The following is a 17340-nucleotide window of genomic DNA, read 5'->3' as shown; positions in this document are numbered from 1 at the left end:
GTCAACAGAGGAACTCCTCTAACCTGTTGAGCAGGGAATTTCAAATGGCGAATGTGAAGGGGAACTTTCAGGTGTGACTTTGTTTGGGTAGTAAATACACACAGCAGGGAAATACAAGAGGAATTAAATCTATCTGATCAATCTAATTGTCACACGTGTGTGTGTGTGACTTTGATCTCGTGCACTGAAGTGCATGGATGTGGGCTGTTAGGCGTAGGTTGTCTTGATAATATGGTTATTTTCTAGGTCAGAGGAACACAATGTGTTGAGGCCTCAACTCAAATGGGGAGAAGTGTTTCTGTGACAAAACAGGTCATCATAAACGGGTTTTAACAGTTCCTCTTCAGTTGTTGCATCATAACTGTCCTTGTGACAACCACAACTTTTCCCCCCTTGAGTTTGTCACAATGTATTAATTGGGACATTATCATGTTTATATGAATATTGAGACATTTAACACATTTGTGCTGTTTTTTTGCAATGTATAACCTCACAACTACCATGTGAAACCTGGAACAAAGTGGGAGGATCCTCTACATTCACAGAACAATTGAAAACCACTTCAATGAGCTAAAGAGATGAGTAAAAGTTTAACTCTCACCCACTGATACTTGTTTAATATATTATCGAACTCAAAGGATTCCTGCAATTCATGTTTCATATCATTAGCTCTTATTACAGTAAGCTGAGATACAAGGAAAAGTACAGGGTCTTAAGTTATTACACCCCCTGATTTTTTTCACATTTGGTTGTTACAGCCTCAAATTAAAATGGATAAAATTGAGACTGTCACTGGACTAGACAATATACCCCAGCAAATTCTCTTCAAGTTAATAAAAAAGGGGTCAATAAGTATTCAACCCCTTTGTTATGGCCAGCCTAAATACGTTCAGGAGTAAAAATTGTCTTGACTCATAATTATTGCACACTGTGAGTCCATGCAACTTATCAAGTTTAAGGTAAGACCCAGGCGCAGACAGCGTCAAAGTAAAAAAGGTTTTACTCGAACAGGGGCAGGCAAAAGGACAGGTCAAAGGCAGAGGTCAGATTCCAGGTAGGTGGGGCAAAGGTACAGGACGGCAGGCAGGCTCAGGTCAGGGCAGGCAGGTCAAAGCCGGGAAACTAGAATGCAGGGATTATAGCAAAGACAGGAGCAAGGGGGAAAACGCTGGTAGGTTTGAACGAACAAAAAGAACTGGCAACAGACAGAACTCAGGTATAAATACACAGGGGATAATGGGGAAGATGGGCGACACCTGGAGGGAGGTGGAGACAATCACAAAGACAGGTGAAACAGATCAGGGTGTGACAATTGTGTTTAAACCTCATTTTTCAATGACAACCTCATCTCTGTACCCCACACATAGAATTATGTTTAAGGCCCCAGTTGAATTGTGAATTTCAAACACAGATTCAACTACAAAGACCAGGGAGGTTTTCCAATGCCTCCCAAAGAGCTCCTATTACTAGATAGGTCAAAATGAAATAAAACACCAGACATTGAATATCCCTTTGAGCATGGTGAAGTTATTAATTACAATTTGGATGGTGTTTCAATACTACAAAGATACAGGCATCCTTCCTAACTCAGTTTCTGGAGAGGACGGAAACCACTCAGGGATTTCACCATGAGGCAAATAGTGTTTTTTTTTTAAGTTACAGAGTTGAATAATGGCTGTGAAAGGAGAAACTGAAGATGGATCAACATTGTAGTTGCTCCACAATACTAACCTGTGAGGACAGACGATGGGAGATAAGAAGCAAGTACAGGGGGGAATAATTCATAAATAACGGTGATGAAACTAAAAAAGGCCAGTGTCTGGACAAGAGGAACACAATCACATCAATGCTGAAAAGTGAAGAAACTGAGGAAGTGACAGATATAGGGGAGACAATCAAAAAGGTAATAGAGTCCAGGTGAGTCCCAATAAGTGCTGATGCATGTAACGATGGTGACAGGTGTGCGTAATGATGGGGGGCAGGCGTGACATAACCTACATGACAGAATGAAAAGAAGGAAGCCTGTACAGAATAAAAATATTCCAAAACATGCCTCCAGTTTGCAACAAGGTACTGAAGTAAAACTGCAAAAGATACTTCAAAGAAATTAACTTTATGTCTTGAATATGAAGCGTTATAAGAGAACCTGGTTCAGTTTGCTTTCCAACAGACACTGGGAGACAAATTCACCTTTCAGCAGGACAATACTCTAAAACACAAGGCCAAATATACACTGGAGTTGTTTACCAAGATGACATTGAATGTTCTTGAGTGGCCGAGATACAGTTTTGACTTAAATAAGATTCAAAATCTTTGGCAAGACTTGAAAATGGCTGTCTAGCAATGATCAACAACCAACTTGACAGAGCTTGAAGGATATTGTACATTCCATGTGTGCAAAGCTCTTATAAATTTACCCAGAAAGAGTCACAGCTGTAATCACTGCCAAATGTAATTTGTTTGAATACTTATGTAAATTAGATATTTTTGTATCTCATTTTCAATACAATTGTAAAACACTTTTTTTGTTAGAAGGTTGAATTGTTAGATATTACTTGTTAGATATTGCTGCACTGTCGGAACGAGAAGCACAAGCTACACTCGCAATAACATCTGCAAACCATGTGTATGTGACCAATACATTTAGATTTCGATTTGATTTGAATCACTTTTGGCAGCAATTACAGCGGTGAATCTTTCTGGGTCCCTAAGAGCTTTGCACACCTGGATTTTACAATATTTGTCCATTATTCCTTTAAATATTCTTCAGCCTCTGGTAAGTTGGTTGTTGATTATTGCAAGACAGCATTTTGAAGTCTTGTCATAGATTTTCAAGGTGATTTAAGTCCAAACTGTAACTAGGCCCTCAGGAACATTCACTATAACTCCTACATACAGTTGGCCTTCTAATCACAACGGACTAAATGTGTTTGAATTGAACAATCAAACTTCTTTTTAAGGCTACTTGTACATTACATCACATCGTCACACAATCCCAACGTTATGTAATCCTCCATTATACAATGATAACATATCCCTTAGAATTTTGCTGACATGCATTTATTTTACCTTAATTATTAAGGAGAAGTGGATCTAAAATTCCATGCATACAGTTGTATCTTTTAGCAATGTTCATTATGAGTATTTCTGTAAGTTGATGTGGCTCTCTGCAAAATCATCAGATGTTTTGGAGCAAACAAAACAAACATGAAGTCCTATGAGTGTCATTTGATGAAGATCATCAAAGGTTAGTGATTCATTTTATCTCTATTTCTGCTTTTTGTGACTCCTCTCTTTTTGTGACTCCTGTGTTTTTCTGTGACTTGGCTCTGACCTAACATAATGGTTTGGTTTGCTTTCGTCGTAAAGCCTTTTTGAAATCGGACACTGTGCCTGGTTATACAACAAGTGAATCTTTAAAATGGTGTAAAATACTTGTATGTTTGAGGAATTTTAATTATGGGATTTATTTCTGTTGTTTTCTGAGTGTCCCACGTACCCTAGAGAGGATATATTATTGATTCAATTCTGTATCAATGAATGAAAATGAAAATATGGTTATGAGACTCGCTGGGCTGTCCACGTGTAACATGAATGCTCACGGCAGATGTTGGATCAATATCCACCTTCGTGACATGGCACGCAGGCACACACACAAACACACACACACACACACACACACACACACACACACACACACACACACACACACACACACACACACACACACACACACACACACACACACACACACACACACACACACACAGAAGTTATTAAGAACCTGGTTCCTTTTGGGTTCCATGTACAACACTTTCCACAGAGGGTTCAACATGGAACCCAAAATGGACCTAAACAGGGTTCTCCCCGGAACCAAAAAGGGTTCTCCTACGGGGACAGCCAATGAGCCGTTTTGGAACCAATTTTTCTAAGAGGGTACATACCCATCTAACTTCCTGTCAGATTGATTTAAGTGGGAAAACACATCATGATCTACATCACACCTGGTCAATGAACAGCCCCCCCCCCCAAACCTCAAAACCCTGGCGGTTAGTGAGAGAGAGATAGGGCAGGGGAAGGAGGAGAGAGAGGCAGCGAGAGGAGGGAGATTCCACCTCGCCGCACTGGCAGAGCGACCGGGAGTATTCAACCGGGTAAGGTTGGGCAGGCTCGGTGCTCAAGAGCTCCAGTGCGCCTGCACGGTCCGGTCTACCCAGTACCACCTCCACGCACCAGCCCTCCGGTGGCAGCTCCCCGCACCAGGCTTCCTGTGCGTGTCCTCGGCCCAGTACCACCAGTGCCAGCACCACGCATCAGGCCTACAGTGCGCCTCGCCTCTCCAGCGCTGCCCGAGCCTTCCTCCTCTTCTGCGCTGCCGGAGTCTCCCGCCTGTTCAACGCAGCCAGAGCTGCCAGCCTGCATGGAGCAGCCAGAGCTGCCAGCCTGCATGGAGCAGCCAGAGCTGCCAGTCTACATGGAGCAGCCAGAGCTGTCAGTCTGCATGGAGCAGCCAGAGCTGCCAGTCTGCATGGAGCAGCCAGAGCTGTCAGTCTTCATGGAACAGCCAGAGCTGCCAGTCTGCATGGAGCAGCCAGAGCCGCCAGTCAGCATGGAGCAGCCAGAGCCGCCAGTCAGCATGGAGCAGCCAGATCCGCCAGTCAGCATGGAGCAGCCAGAGCTGCCAGTCAGCATGGAGCAGCCAGAGCCGTCAGTCTGCCAGGATCCGCCAGTCAGCCAGACTCTTCCAGATCCGCCAGTCAGCCAGACTCTTCCAGATCCGCCAGTCAGCCAGACTCTTCCAGATCCGCCAGTCAGCCAGACTCTTCCAGATCTGCCAGTCAGCCAGACTCTTCCAGATCCGCCAGTCAGCCAGACTCTTCCAGATCTGCCAGTCAACCAGACTCTTCCAGATACGCCAGTCAGCCAGACTCTTCCAGATCCGCCAGTCAGCCAGGATCTGCCAGAACCGCCAGCCAGCCAGGATCTGCCGGATCCAACTACCTGCCTGAGCTTCCTCTCAGTGCTGAGCTTCCTCTCAGTGCTGGGCTTCCTCTCAGTGCTGAGCTTCCCATCAGTGCTGAGCTTCCCCTCAGTGCTGAGCTTCCTCTCAGTCCCGAGCTACCCCTCAGTCCCGAGCTGCCCCTCAGTCCCGAGCTGCCCCTCAGTCCAGTGGGGTTCTGGGTGAGGACTACTAGGCCATGGTCGGCAGCGAGGGTGGACAATCCAAGGACGCGAGGAGGAGGGACTAAGACATTGATAGAGTGGGGTCCACGTCCTGCGCCGGAGCCGCCACCATGGACAGACGCCCACCCGGACCCTCCCTATGGTTTTTGGTGTGCGTCCGGGAGTCCGCACCTTAGGGGGAGGTTCTGTCACTCCCTGGTCGAAGTTTATTGTGTTTGTCTTTATTTATTTGGTCAGGCCAGTGTGTGACATGGGTTTATTGTGGTGTGTTTTGTCTTGGGGTTTTGTTAGGTATTGGGTGTGTGGCTTAGTGGGGGTATCTAGCATACTCTATGGCTGTCTGGAGTGGTTCTCAATCAGAGGCAGGTGTTTATCGTTGTCTCTGATTGGGAACCATCTTTAGGCAGCCATATTCTTTGAGTATTTTGTGGGTGATTGTTCCTGTCTCTGTGTTTATTGTCACCAGATAGGCTGTATAGGGTTTCACACATTTATTGTTTTATTTAGTTATTTCATGTCGAGTTCATTTATTAAAGAACATGAATAACCACAACGCTGCATTTTGGTCCGCTTCTCCTTGACCAGACGAAAGCCGTTACACAGTTGTATGAAACTCTTGTTGTGTTGTTAGCCAGGTGGAAGTTATTGTACATGGTATACAACCATCAAGGCAGGGTCTATGTAGATTTCAATGTAATCCAAAAATAACAACTTGGAGCTTAAACACCATAGACATACAAAGTAAATATACTCTATGTCATCTCTACAAGGCCTTTGGAATAGGAATGTTTTTTAAGAAACATTGTGAGAGTGATTCAGCCTCTGCTGACCTCTCATGGTGTAGTGTCCTCTACAGTTACTACATCCACCCACTGTAGTGACCTCTCATGATGTAGTGTCCTCTACAGTTACTACATCCACCCACTGGTGACCTCTCATGATATAGTGTCCTCTACAGTTACTACATCCACCCACTGGTGACCTCTCATGATGTAGTGTCCTCTACAGTTACTACCTCCACCCACTGGTGACCTCTCATGATGTAGTGTCCTCTACAGTTACTACATCAGTCCACTGTTGACCTCTCATGATGTAGTGTCCTCTACAGTTACTACATCCACCCACTGTAGTGTCCTCTACAGTTACTACATCAGTCCACTGGTGACCTCTCATGATGTAGTGTCCTCTACAGTTACTACATCAGTCCACTGGTGACCTCTCATGGTGTAGTGTCCTCTACAGTTACTACATCCACCCACTGGTGACCTCTCATGATGTAGTGTCCTCTACAGTTACTACATCCACCCACTTGTGACCTCTCATGATGTAGTGTCCTCTACAGTTACTACATCCACCCACTGGTGACCTCTCATGATGTAGTGTCCTCTACAGTTACTACATCCACCCACTGTAGTGTCCTCTACAGTTACTACATCAGTCCACTGGTGACCTCTCATGGTGTAGTGTCCTCTACAGTTACTACATCCACCCACTGGTGACCTCTCATGATGTAGTGTCCTCTACAGTTACTAGATCCACCCACTGGTGACCTCTCATGATGTAGTGTCCTCTACAGTTACTACATCCACCCACTGGTGACCTCTCATTATGTAGTGTCCTCTACAGTTACTACATCCACCCACTGTAGTGTCCTCCACAGTTACTACATCCACCCACTGGTGACCTCTCATGGTGTAGTGTCCTCCACAGTTACTACATCCACCCACTGGTGACCTCTCATGGTGTAGTGTCCTCTACAGTTACTACATCCACCCACTGGTGACCTCTCATGGTGTAGTGTCCTCCACAGTTACTACATCCACCCACTGGTGACCTCTCATGGTGTAGGGTCCTCTACAGTTACTACCTCCACCCACTGGTGACCTCTCATGGTGTAGGGTTCTCTACAGTTACTACATCCACCCACTGGTGACCTCTCATGATGTTGTCTCCTCCACAGTTACTATTCAATATCTTGTCTCTGTCTGCTTCATCAGTTCGTATCTGTCATTGTACTGTCCAAGGTTCATCTTCCATTCACCACTCATACCACACAAGATGAACACACAAAACAAGTGAGAATTCTTAGGAAAATATATTTATTATAGACATAAAAAATTAAAGTAACAGTTTAAAGCAACAGATGTGATCAATGATATGATCATACACAAGACTTTTATGAATAAAATGTTACAACGTGTACAATTTCTGATGCCCATAAAACGAGATCAAACCATTAAACTCTGCAATGACAAAGCGTATTCTATATACAAACAGGTTATAGTAAAATATATTACATTTATTATAGACATAAATTGTAACAGTGACAAAAAGTAATAAATGTTTTCATGAAAAAAAGTTTAAACATTCAGTTTCCTGTCTTACAACGAGATCTTAACCTTATTGCTCATAAAGTGTTATATTATAACTACATTTTTTTAATCTGCAAAATATATTCATATAAAATCAGCCCAGAAAATATAGGACTAAGAAAATTTAGGTAGATGGATAGCAGATGAAACAGGATGGAATATATACTATATGCACTGGTTATTAACATGTTCAGCTCCTGACTGTTAAATACACATGTTCTGCTCCTCTGTATCCAGAACCCATCATCGGATTAGGACTGTGATTTCCTGATGTGAATCGCCTTGTCCCTGAAATAGATTAGAAAAATGCAGATTATTTTCAGCTGTTAAGGCCACTCTTATATTTCAATACCTCCAATTTAGAGGTGTATCTGTTGTAAAATCTGAAACAGGTTCAATGTGTCTACATTCATCTTTGTTTGTACCATTCATAATAAACAACTATTTTCTAAATCCCTTTTAATATTCAAGTGTAAATAGTATAACAGTTGTAATGTTATTTATGAGAGTCATTCTTACCTCAGTCGGTTGATATGTTGGATCACCGAGCTCTGGGAAGGGTCTGCACATAAATCTTTCCCATTTTTAGTGTGGAATCTAGAAGAGACACATACAAAACCGTAAGTCCATAATTCAACGCTATGTTTTTCCTGCATTGTTAACCCATATTTCTATTCAACTATAATGTATTTTTCTGTAAAGAATCCTGAACCTCAATTCAAAAATAAATAATCAAAGATTCTCACATGATGGCAGGGATTCTGCAGATTTCAGTCGTGGGCTGTAGGGTATATCCTACGATAACTGCAAAAGGTATTTCCCCACCAGTATAGCTTTGACAGCAGAATCTTCTACGACGTGCTGTAAAAAATGAACAAATAAAAAATTAAAGAGGACTCTTGATGAAGACTAAATATTACTCTAATTGTCCAACAGTTTAGTTCAGTGTTCCAGTAATAACACAGACAGACGGACTAAGACACAACTTTCACAGCAGAATATTGACCTTGTTTAGCTGCAGAAGCCTCAGTAGTGAACAGCCCCACAGTCAGGAGCACGAGCAGCACAATAACAGGGGCTCTGATCTGGGCCATCTCTTCTTCTGTGGTGCTGTGGTTAGTGATGTGATGAGCTGCTGTCTTGTCTTCAGGCAGATAGCTTCAGTGGCTGTGTGAGGTCCTACTCCTCACCAGAGCCATATATATACTCCTGGTGCAGGTAGAGGCTTATTCTCTGAGAGGTGAAATGGGCTTTCCAACCCACACCTTAAAACCAAAGTTCCACGGCAGAATTTCCCCATCACTTTCCCCAATTAACAAAAAAGTGAAGCAAGATTCTTCAACAGAACAAGAGGGAGGATGTTTGAACACAACTATGACTTGTCTATTTATATACAGCATTTATTCTGAGGAGATTCAAATGCACTAGAATGTCATCCTAAATATTGTAAGTGAGAATATAAGTGTACATAAATGCTTGTACCTTTGTTGAAGTCTCCTGGGTTAAGGAATACATTTTTGGATTATGTTAAGTGAGTTTGTGTTTTATATTATATCTCAGTATTTCATTATCCTGGTGCTGGGGACCCAAAGGGTTTAGTTTAGCCCCAAACGCTACACACCTGATTCCACTAATTACCTCATCCTCAAAACCCTGCTCAGACGTTGCATGCATCAACCAATGGTTGTGTGGGATGTCATCGACCGTGCTGTCAAGCACCAGATTGCTAATAGAACATGTGGTTAGTTCATACTTAAAATACCTATCCAGGCATTGTAAGACCTAGCATGCCCTTTAACCCGCATAACCAAAGGATGTGGGATATGTGTCAATCATATAAAAACCTTTGTATTTTGATTCAGACAGAGAATAACTGTGATCTCAAATGAATAGCCTGTTTACGCACCCATTCATCAATCTAAGTGACAGTAAATAACATCCCCATCAAAATACATCAGTTTAAATTAGAGATATCAGATTTTTGAATGAGCTGCTTCTCAGTCCACCACATCCACATATGCAGTGAAAGATGTCAGACCATGAGAATTCCCCAAAATCTGTCTTCTCACAAAAACGTCTGTAGCGTCTGAATGGTTCTGCGGATCTCTGTTTTGATCTACGTCCCCCACAGGTAACACTGATGTGTCAACTTCTGTCTGTAGTGTCTGAACCGTTTGGACTAGAAACTAATACTCCACTAATACCACACTGACTCTCACCAACACGATGGTGTTCTCCGCTTTTCTCTACGACCCCCACAAGTGTCACGGGACTCGTCTGAAGGTACCAACACAAATGAATAGACGTATGGAGGTAGTTTTGTGCCAACAAAAACATGGGGATAAATATGTATCCCAAAAAAACCGATATATTTCCTGAGTTTTCTTATATGTCCTAGATGTAGGACAGACACTTTTAGAGGTTTTAACACCTTTGCTGTTTTCCCAAAAAACCTTGTGATATTATGAATGTGTTATTCAATGCTTTCTATTGGCTATAGTAGGAAAGGAAATTTGCAAATTTTATCAATTATTTTTGATACCAAGAGGGGTCCTAAAATTCAACATCAAATAGCTAAATGATCCATGGTTATGTGTGTATGTGTAACCATGTACCCACATCAGTGAAACCACCACAGATCATATCATAGAACATACTGTATGTACAGTTATCAGATGTATCAGTTGGTCTCGGAGGAAACACAGTGCATTGTGCGCCACACAAAGGAGGCTGATGGAAGGAGCTATAGGAGGACGGGCTCATTCTAATGGCCAAAATGGAATTCATGAAATGGTCCCAAACACATCAAACACATGGAAACAACGTGTTTGACTCTTTTCCATTGATTCCATTCCAGCCATTACAATGAGCCTGTCCTCCTAAATCCCCTCTCACCAGCCTCCTCTAGCGCCACAGTGATAAAGTCTATTGAGTCAAACCATGGAACTGCCCCTGTTTATGTCCTATGAAGCTGTGAAAGGGCACATTTGGGGTGGTGATATTTATACAAAAATATGTGATGAGTTAGATATCAACCAAACCAGAGAATCAACACAGAACCAGTAAAGAACTTTAATTTCACCACAGGGTGATGCACTGAGGATGAGCAAGAACTTTTCTTACAAGACGTATGACAGCTATGATGACATAATGACCCCAGGGCTCTGAGTTTTAATTCCTAATTCTACAGCTCTGACTGATGGTCAACATTCTATACTAGAGGAACTCCTCTAACCTGTTGAGCAGGGAATTTCAAATGGCGAATGGCAAATAGTGACTTTAAAAAAGTTAGAGTTGAATAATTGCTGTGAAAGGAGAAAACTGAAGATGGATCAACATTGTAGTTGCTCCACAATATTAACCTGTGAGGACAGACGATGGGAGATAAGAAGCAAGTACAGGGGGGAATAATTCATAAATAATGGAGATGAAACTAAACAAGGCCAGTGTCTGGACAAGAGGAACACAATCACATCAATGCTGAAAGGGGAAGAAACTGAGGAAGTGACAGATATAGGGGAGACAATCAATAAGGTAATAGAGTCCAGGTGAGTCCCATGAAGCGCTGACACGCATAACGATGATGACAGGTGTGCGTAATGATGGGGGGCAGGCGTGACATAACCTACATGACAGAATGAAAAGAAGGAAGCCTGTACAGAATAAAAATATTCCAAAACATGCCTCCAGTTTGCAACAAGGTACTGAAGTAAAACTGCAAAAGAAGCTTCAAAGAAATTAACTTTATGTCTTGAATACGAAACGTTATAAGAGAACCTGGTTCAGTTTGCTTTCCAACAGACACTGGGAGACAAATTCACCTTTCAGCAGGACAATACTCTAAAACACAAGGCCAAATATACACTGGAGTTGTTTACCAAGATGACATTGAATGTTCCTGAGTGGCCTAGATACAGTTTTGACTTAAATAAGATTCAAAATCTTTGGCAAGACTTGAAAATGGCTGTCTAGCAATGATACGTTTGCATCCTGTAGCTCCAACTCCAAAAAGTTCTGGGACACTGTGAAGTCCATGGAAAACAAGAGCACCTCCTCCCAGCTGCCCACTGCACTGAGGCTAGGGAACACGGTCACCACCGACAAATCCATGATTATTGAAAACTTCAACAAGCATTTCTCAACGGCTGGCCATGCCTTCCGCCTGGCTACTCCAACCTCGGCCAACAGCTCTGCCCCCCCCGCAGCTCCTCGCCCAAGCCTCTCCAGGATCTCCTTTACCCAAATCCAGATAGCAGATGTTCTGAAAGAGCTGCAAAACCTGGACCCGTATAAATCAGCTGGGCTTGACAATCTGGACCCTCTATTTCTGAAACTATCCGCCGCCATTGTCGCAACCCCTATTACCAGCCTGTTCAACTTCTCTTTCATATCGTCTGAGATCCCCAAGGATTGGAAAGCTGCCGCAGTCATCCCCCTCTTCAAAGGGGGAGACACCCTGGACCCAAACTGTTACAGACCTATATCCATTCTGCCTTGCCTATCTAAGGTCTTCGAAAGCCAAGTCAACAAACAGGTCACTGACCATCTCGAATCCCACCGTACCTTCTCCGCTATGCAATCTGGTTTCCGAGCCGGTCACGGGTGCACCTCAGCCACACTCAAGGTACTAAACGACATCATAACCGCCATCGATAAAAGACAGTACTGTGCAGCCGTCTTCATCGACCTTGCCAAGGCTTTCGACTCTGTCAATCACCATATTCTTATCGGCAGACTCAGTAGCCTTGGTTTTTCGGATGACTGCCTTGCCTGGTTCACCGATTACTTTGCTGACAGAGTTCAGTGTGTCAAATCGGAGGGCATGCTGTCCGGTCCTCTGGCAGTCTCTATGGGGGTGCCACAGGGTTCAATTCTCGGGCCGACTCTTTTCTCTGTATATATCAATGATGTTGCTCTTGCTGCGGGCGATTCCCTGATCCACCTCTACGCAGACGACACCATTCTATATACTTTCGGCCCGTCATTGGACATTGTGCTATCTAACCTCCAAACGAGCTTCAATGCCATACAACACTCCTTCCGTGGCCTCCAACTGCTCTTAAATGCTAGTAAAACCAAATGCATGCTTTTCAACCGATCGCTGCCTGCACCCGCATGCCCGACTAGCATCACCACACTGGATGGTTCCGACCTTGAATATGTGGACATCTATAAGTACCTAGGTGTCTGGCTAGACTGCAAACTCCCCTTCCAGACCCATATCAAACATCTCCAATCGAAAATCAAATCAAGAGTCGGCTTTCTATTCCGTAACAAAGCCTCCTTCACTCACGCTGCCAAGCTTACCCTAGTAAAACTGACTATCCTACCGATCCTCAACTTCGGCGATGTCATCTACAAAATTGCTTCCAACACTCTTCTCAGCAAACTGGATGCAGTTTATCACAGTGCCATCCGTTTTGTCACTAAAGCACCTTATACTACCCACCACTGCGACTTGTATGCTCTAGTCGGCTGGCCCTCGCTACATATTCGTCGCAAGACCCACTGGCTCCAGGTCATCTACAAGGCCATGCTAGGTAAAGCTCCGCCGTATCTCAGTTCACTGGTCACGATGGCAACACCCATCCGTAGCACGCGCTCCAGCAGGTGTATCTCACTGATCATCCCTAAAACCAACACCTCATTCGGCCGCCTTTCGTTCCAGTACTCTGCTGCCTGTGACTGGAACGAATTGCAAAAATCGCTGAAGTTGGAGACTTTTATCTCCCTCACCAACTTCAAACATCAGCTATCTGAGCAGCTAACCGATCGCTGCAGATGTACATAATCTATTGGTAAATAGCCCACCCATTTTCACCTACCTCATCCCCACAGTTTTTATTTATTTACTTTTCTGCTCTTTTGCACACCAGTATCTCTACCTGTACATGATCATCTGATCATTTATCACTCCAGTGTTAATCTGCAATATTGTTTTTATTTGCCTACCTCCTCATGCCTTTTGCACACATTGTATATAGACTCACTTTTTTTCTACTGTGTTATTGACTTGTTAATTGTTTACTCCATGTGTAACTCTGTGTTGTCTGTTCACACTGCTATGCTTTATCTTGGCCAGGTCGCAGTTGTAAATGAGAACTTGTTCTCAACTAGCCTACCTGGTTAAATAAAGGTGAAATAAAAAAATAAAATAAAAAATACACAACCAACTTGACAGACCTTGAAGAATATTGTACATTCCATGTGTGCAAAGCTCTTATAAATTTACCCAGAAAGAGTCACAGCTGTAATCACTGCCAAATGTAATTTGTTTGAATACTTATGTAAATTAGATATTTCTGTACCTCATTTTCAATATAATTGTAAAACACTTTTTTTGTTAGAATTTGAATTGTTAGATATTGCTGCACTGTCGGAACGAGAAGCACAAGCTACACTCGGAATAACATCTGCTAACCATGTGTATGTGACCAATACATTTAGATTTCGATTTGATTTGAATCACTTTTGGCAGCTATTACAGCGGTGAATCTTTCTGGGTCCCTAAGAGCTTTGCACACCTGGATTTTACAATATTTGTCCATTATTCCTTTAAATATTCTTCAGCCTCTGGTAAGTTGGTTGTTGATTATTGCAAGACAGTCATTTTGAAGTCTTGTCATAGATCTTCAAGCCGAAGTCCAAACTGTAACTAGGCCCTCAGGAACATTCAATATAACTCCTACATACAGTTGGCCTTCTAATCACAACAGACTAAATGTGTTTGAATTGAACAATCAAACTTCTATTTAAGGCTACTTGTACATTACATCATCACACAATCCCAACATTATGTAATCCTCTATTATACAATGATAATGTCTCCCTTAGAATTTTGCTGACATGCATTTTTTTTTACCTTAATTTAACCAGGCAAGTCAGTTAAGAACAATTTCTTCTTTTCAATGACGGCCAAGGAACATTGGGTTAATTGCCTTTTTCAGGGACAGAATGACAGATTTGTACCTTGTCAGCTCGGGGATTCAAACTTGCAACCTTTCAAATACTAGCCCAATGCTCTAACCACTAGGCTACCCTGCCGCATCATTGTATAGTTGCCGTAAATTCTTAATCCGGGCCCAGAGTGGAAGGGAGTTTACCAAGGTACCAACAATGTGACCTATGTATCAAACTTCCCTCACCCAAATACATGTCAAGACTGAAGTTTCCACCTTGTTCCACAACCGCTGGGTCTGCGGTCCAGAAAAGGGCATCATATTTCCAACTGAGAAAGTATTTAAACTAGAATTCCAGATCATTGGATCAGATCATCTTGGAATCTCATTCTGATGAGAGAGTTCCAGGTATCTGTAGAACTTCACTGCCTGCCTCGACCTCTGAACCTGACAAGATGGCAAAGCTTGCTGTGACTCTCTCTACTCTGCTGCTGCTGTTGTTGGCACTGATGACTCTGGGTGAAACTAGTAAATAGGACAGGAACTGTCATCTAATGTGCTGTTTGCTACCATCAGTGTCAAATCAAATCAAATCAAAGTTTATTTGTTACGTTCGCCGAATACACCTTTTTGAAATGCTTACTTACAAGCCCTGATCAAAAGGTTGCAAAGTTCAAGGGGGCCTGTATTAGGTGAACAATAGATACGTAAAAAAATAAAAAATATCAGTAAAAGACAGTGAATAATAACAGTAGTGACGCTATAACAGTAGCAAGGATATATACAGTAGGAAGGCTGTATACAGTAGCGAGTCTATATACAGTAGCGAGGCTATACACAGACACCGGTTAGTCAGGCCAATTGAGGTAGTATGTACATGAATGTATTGTTAAAGTGACTATGCATATATGATAAACAGAGATTAGCAGCAGCGTAAAAGAGGGGTTGGGGAGGAGACAATGTGAAGAGTCCGGGTGGCCATTTGATTACTTGTTCGGGAGTCTTATGGCTTGGGGTAAAAGCCCCCCTCCAAAGGTGCGGACTCCGGCCGCAAACCTGAACCTATAGGGGAGAGTCCGGGTGGGCATCTACTCTCGGTGGGGGCTCCGGTGCGGGACGCAGACCCCGCTCCTCTTGAGGCCCCCTCCCCACGTCGGTGGCACCTCTGGTGCAGGGATAGTCGCCGGGACCTCAGGACCGTAGACCGTCGCCAGAGGCTCTGGACTGGGAACCCTCGCTGAAGGCTCTGGACTGGGAACCCTTGCCGAAGGCTCCGGACTGCCGACCGTCGCAAGGGGCGCCAAACTGCCGACCGTCGCAAGGGGCGCCGAACTGGGGATCGTCGCCGGAGGCTCTGGACTGGGGACCGTCGCCGGAGGCTCCGGACTGGGGACCGTCGCCGGAGGCTCTGGACTGGGGACCGTCGCCGTAGGCTCCGGACTGGGGACCGTTGTCAGAGGCTTTGGACTGGGGACCGTCGCCGGAGGCTCTGGACTGGGGACCGTCGCCGGAGGCTCTGGACTGGGGACCGTCGCCGGAGGCTCTGGACTGGGGACCGTCGCAAGGGGCGCCGAACTGGGGATCGTCGCCGTAGGCTCCGGACTGGGGACCGTTGTCAGAGGCTTTGGACTGGGGACCGTCGCCGGAGGCTCTGGACTGGGGACCGTCGCCGGAGGCTCTGGACTGGGGACCGTCGCCGGAGAATCCGGACTGCCGACCGTCGCAAGGGGCGCCGAACTGGGGATCGTCGCCGGAGGCTCTGGACTGGGGACCGTCGCCGGAGGCTCCGGACTGGGGACCGTCGCCGGAGGCTCTGGACTGGGGACCGTCGCCGGAGGCTCTGGACTGGGGACCGTCGCCGGAGGCTCTGGACTGGGGACCGTCGCCGGAGGCTCTGGACTGGGGACCGTCGCCGGAGGCTCTGGACTGGGGACCGTCTCCGAAGACTCCGGACTGGGGACCGTCGCTGGAGGCTCCTTTTCCTGGATCATCACTGGAGGCTTCGTGCCATGGATCATCACTGCAGGCTCCGGGCCATGGATCATCACTGGAGGCTTCGTGCCATGGATCATCACTGGAGGCTTCGTGCCATGGATCATCACTGGAGGCTTCGTGCCATGGATCATCACTGGAGGCTTCGGGCCATGGAGCATCACTGGAGGCTTCGTGCCATGGATCATCACTGGAGGCTTTGTACGTGGAGCCGGAACAGGTCTCATCGGACTGAGGAGACGTACTAGAAGCCTGGTGCGTGGAACTGGAACAGGTCTCACAGACTGGGGAGATGCACTGGACGCCTGGTCCGTGGAGCAGACACCGGATACACTGAGCCATGGAGGGACACTGGAGGTCTCGAGAGTAGAGCTGGCACAACCCGTCCTGGCTGGATGCTTACTTTCGGGGCGCTGACACAGGACGCACTGGGCAGTGAAGGCGCACCGGAGACAAAGTATACAGAGCCGGCGCAGGATGTCCTGGGCCGAAGAGACGCACCGGAGACCAGGAGCACTGAGCCGACACCATCCGACCTGGCTGAATGCCCACTCTAGCACGGAAAATGCGAGGAGCTGGCACAGAGCGCACCGCTGTGAATGCGCACTGGAGACACGTGCATTCTTACCTTTTAGCACGGAAAATTGGCTCAGGTCTGTGTTGGACATGGTGTAGGCTAGCCTGTGTTGGGGTTGGTGTAGGCTAGCCTGTGCTGGGCTTGGTGTAGGCTAGCCTGTGTTGGGATTGGTGTAGGCTAACCTGTGCTGGGCTTGGTGTAGGCTAGCCTGTGTTTGGATTGGTGTAGGCTACCCTGTGCTGGGTTTGGTGTCGGCTAGCCTGTGCTGGGCTTGGTGTAGGCTAGCCTGTGCTGGGCTTGGTCTAGACTAGCCTGT

General features: G+C 45.1%; 1 protein-coding gene across 1 annotated transcript; it reads right to left on the bottom strand.

Moving 5' to 3' along the window:
• Positions 1-7315: 7315 nt before the first annotated feature.
• LOC135507717 (C-C motif chemokine 4-like) lies at positions 7316-8712 on the bottom strand. The gene is made up of 4 exons (XM_064927321.1): positions 8563-8712; positions 8303-8417; positions 8076-8153; positions 7316-7844 (listed from the first exon to the last, which is right to left on the bottom strand). The coding sequence occupies exons 1-4, from the start codon at positions 8648-8650 to the stop codon at positions 7808-7810; spliced, it is 318 nt and encodes a 105-aa protein (XP_064783393.1). The 5' UTR covers positions 8651-8712; the 3' UTR covers positions 7316-7807.
• Positions 8713-17340: the final 8628 nt, after the last annotated feature.

The sequence above is a fragment of the Oncorhynchus masou genome, chromosome 3, assembly GCF_036934945.1.
Source record: "Oncorhynchus masou masou isolate Uvic2021 chromosome 3, UVic_Omas_1.1, whole genome shotgun sequence".
Lineage (NCBI taxonomy): Eukaryota > Metazoa > Chordata > Actinopteri > Salmoniformes > Salmonidae > Oncorhynchus > Oncorhynchus masou.
This window is presented reverse-complemented; position numbering and strand designations above follow the sequence as displayed.

What these genes read in the sequence shown, in the direction of transcription:
- LOC135507717 (XM_064927321.1), bottom strand. Translation starts at nt 8,650, where the DNA reads ATGGCCCAGATCAGAGCCCCTGTTATTGTGCTGCTCGTGCTCCTGACT. An exon ending in GGCTTCTGCAGCTAAACAAG is followed by an intron (nt 8,418 to 8,562) that starts GTCAATATTCTG and finishes CATTTTTTACAG; the next exon opens with CACGTCGTAGAAGATTCTGC. An exon ending in TGCAGAATCCCTGCCATCAT is followed by an intron (nt 8,154 to 8,302) that starts GTGAGAATCTTT and finishes TGTCTCTTCTAG; the next exon opens with ATTCCACACTAAAAATGGGA.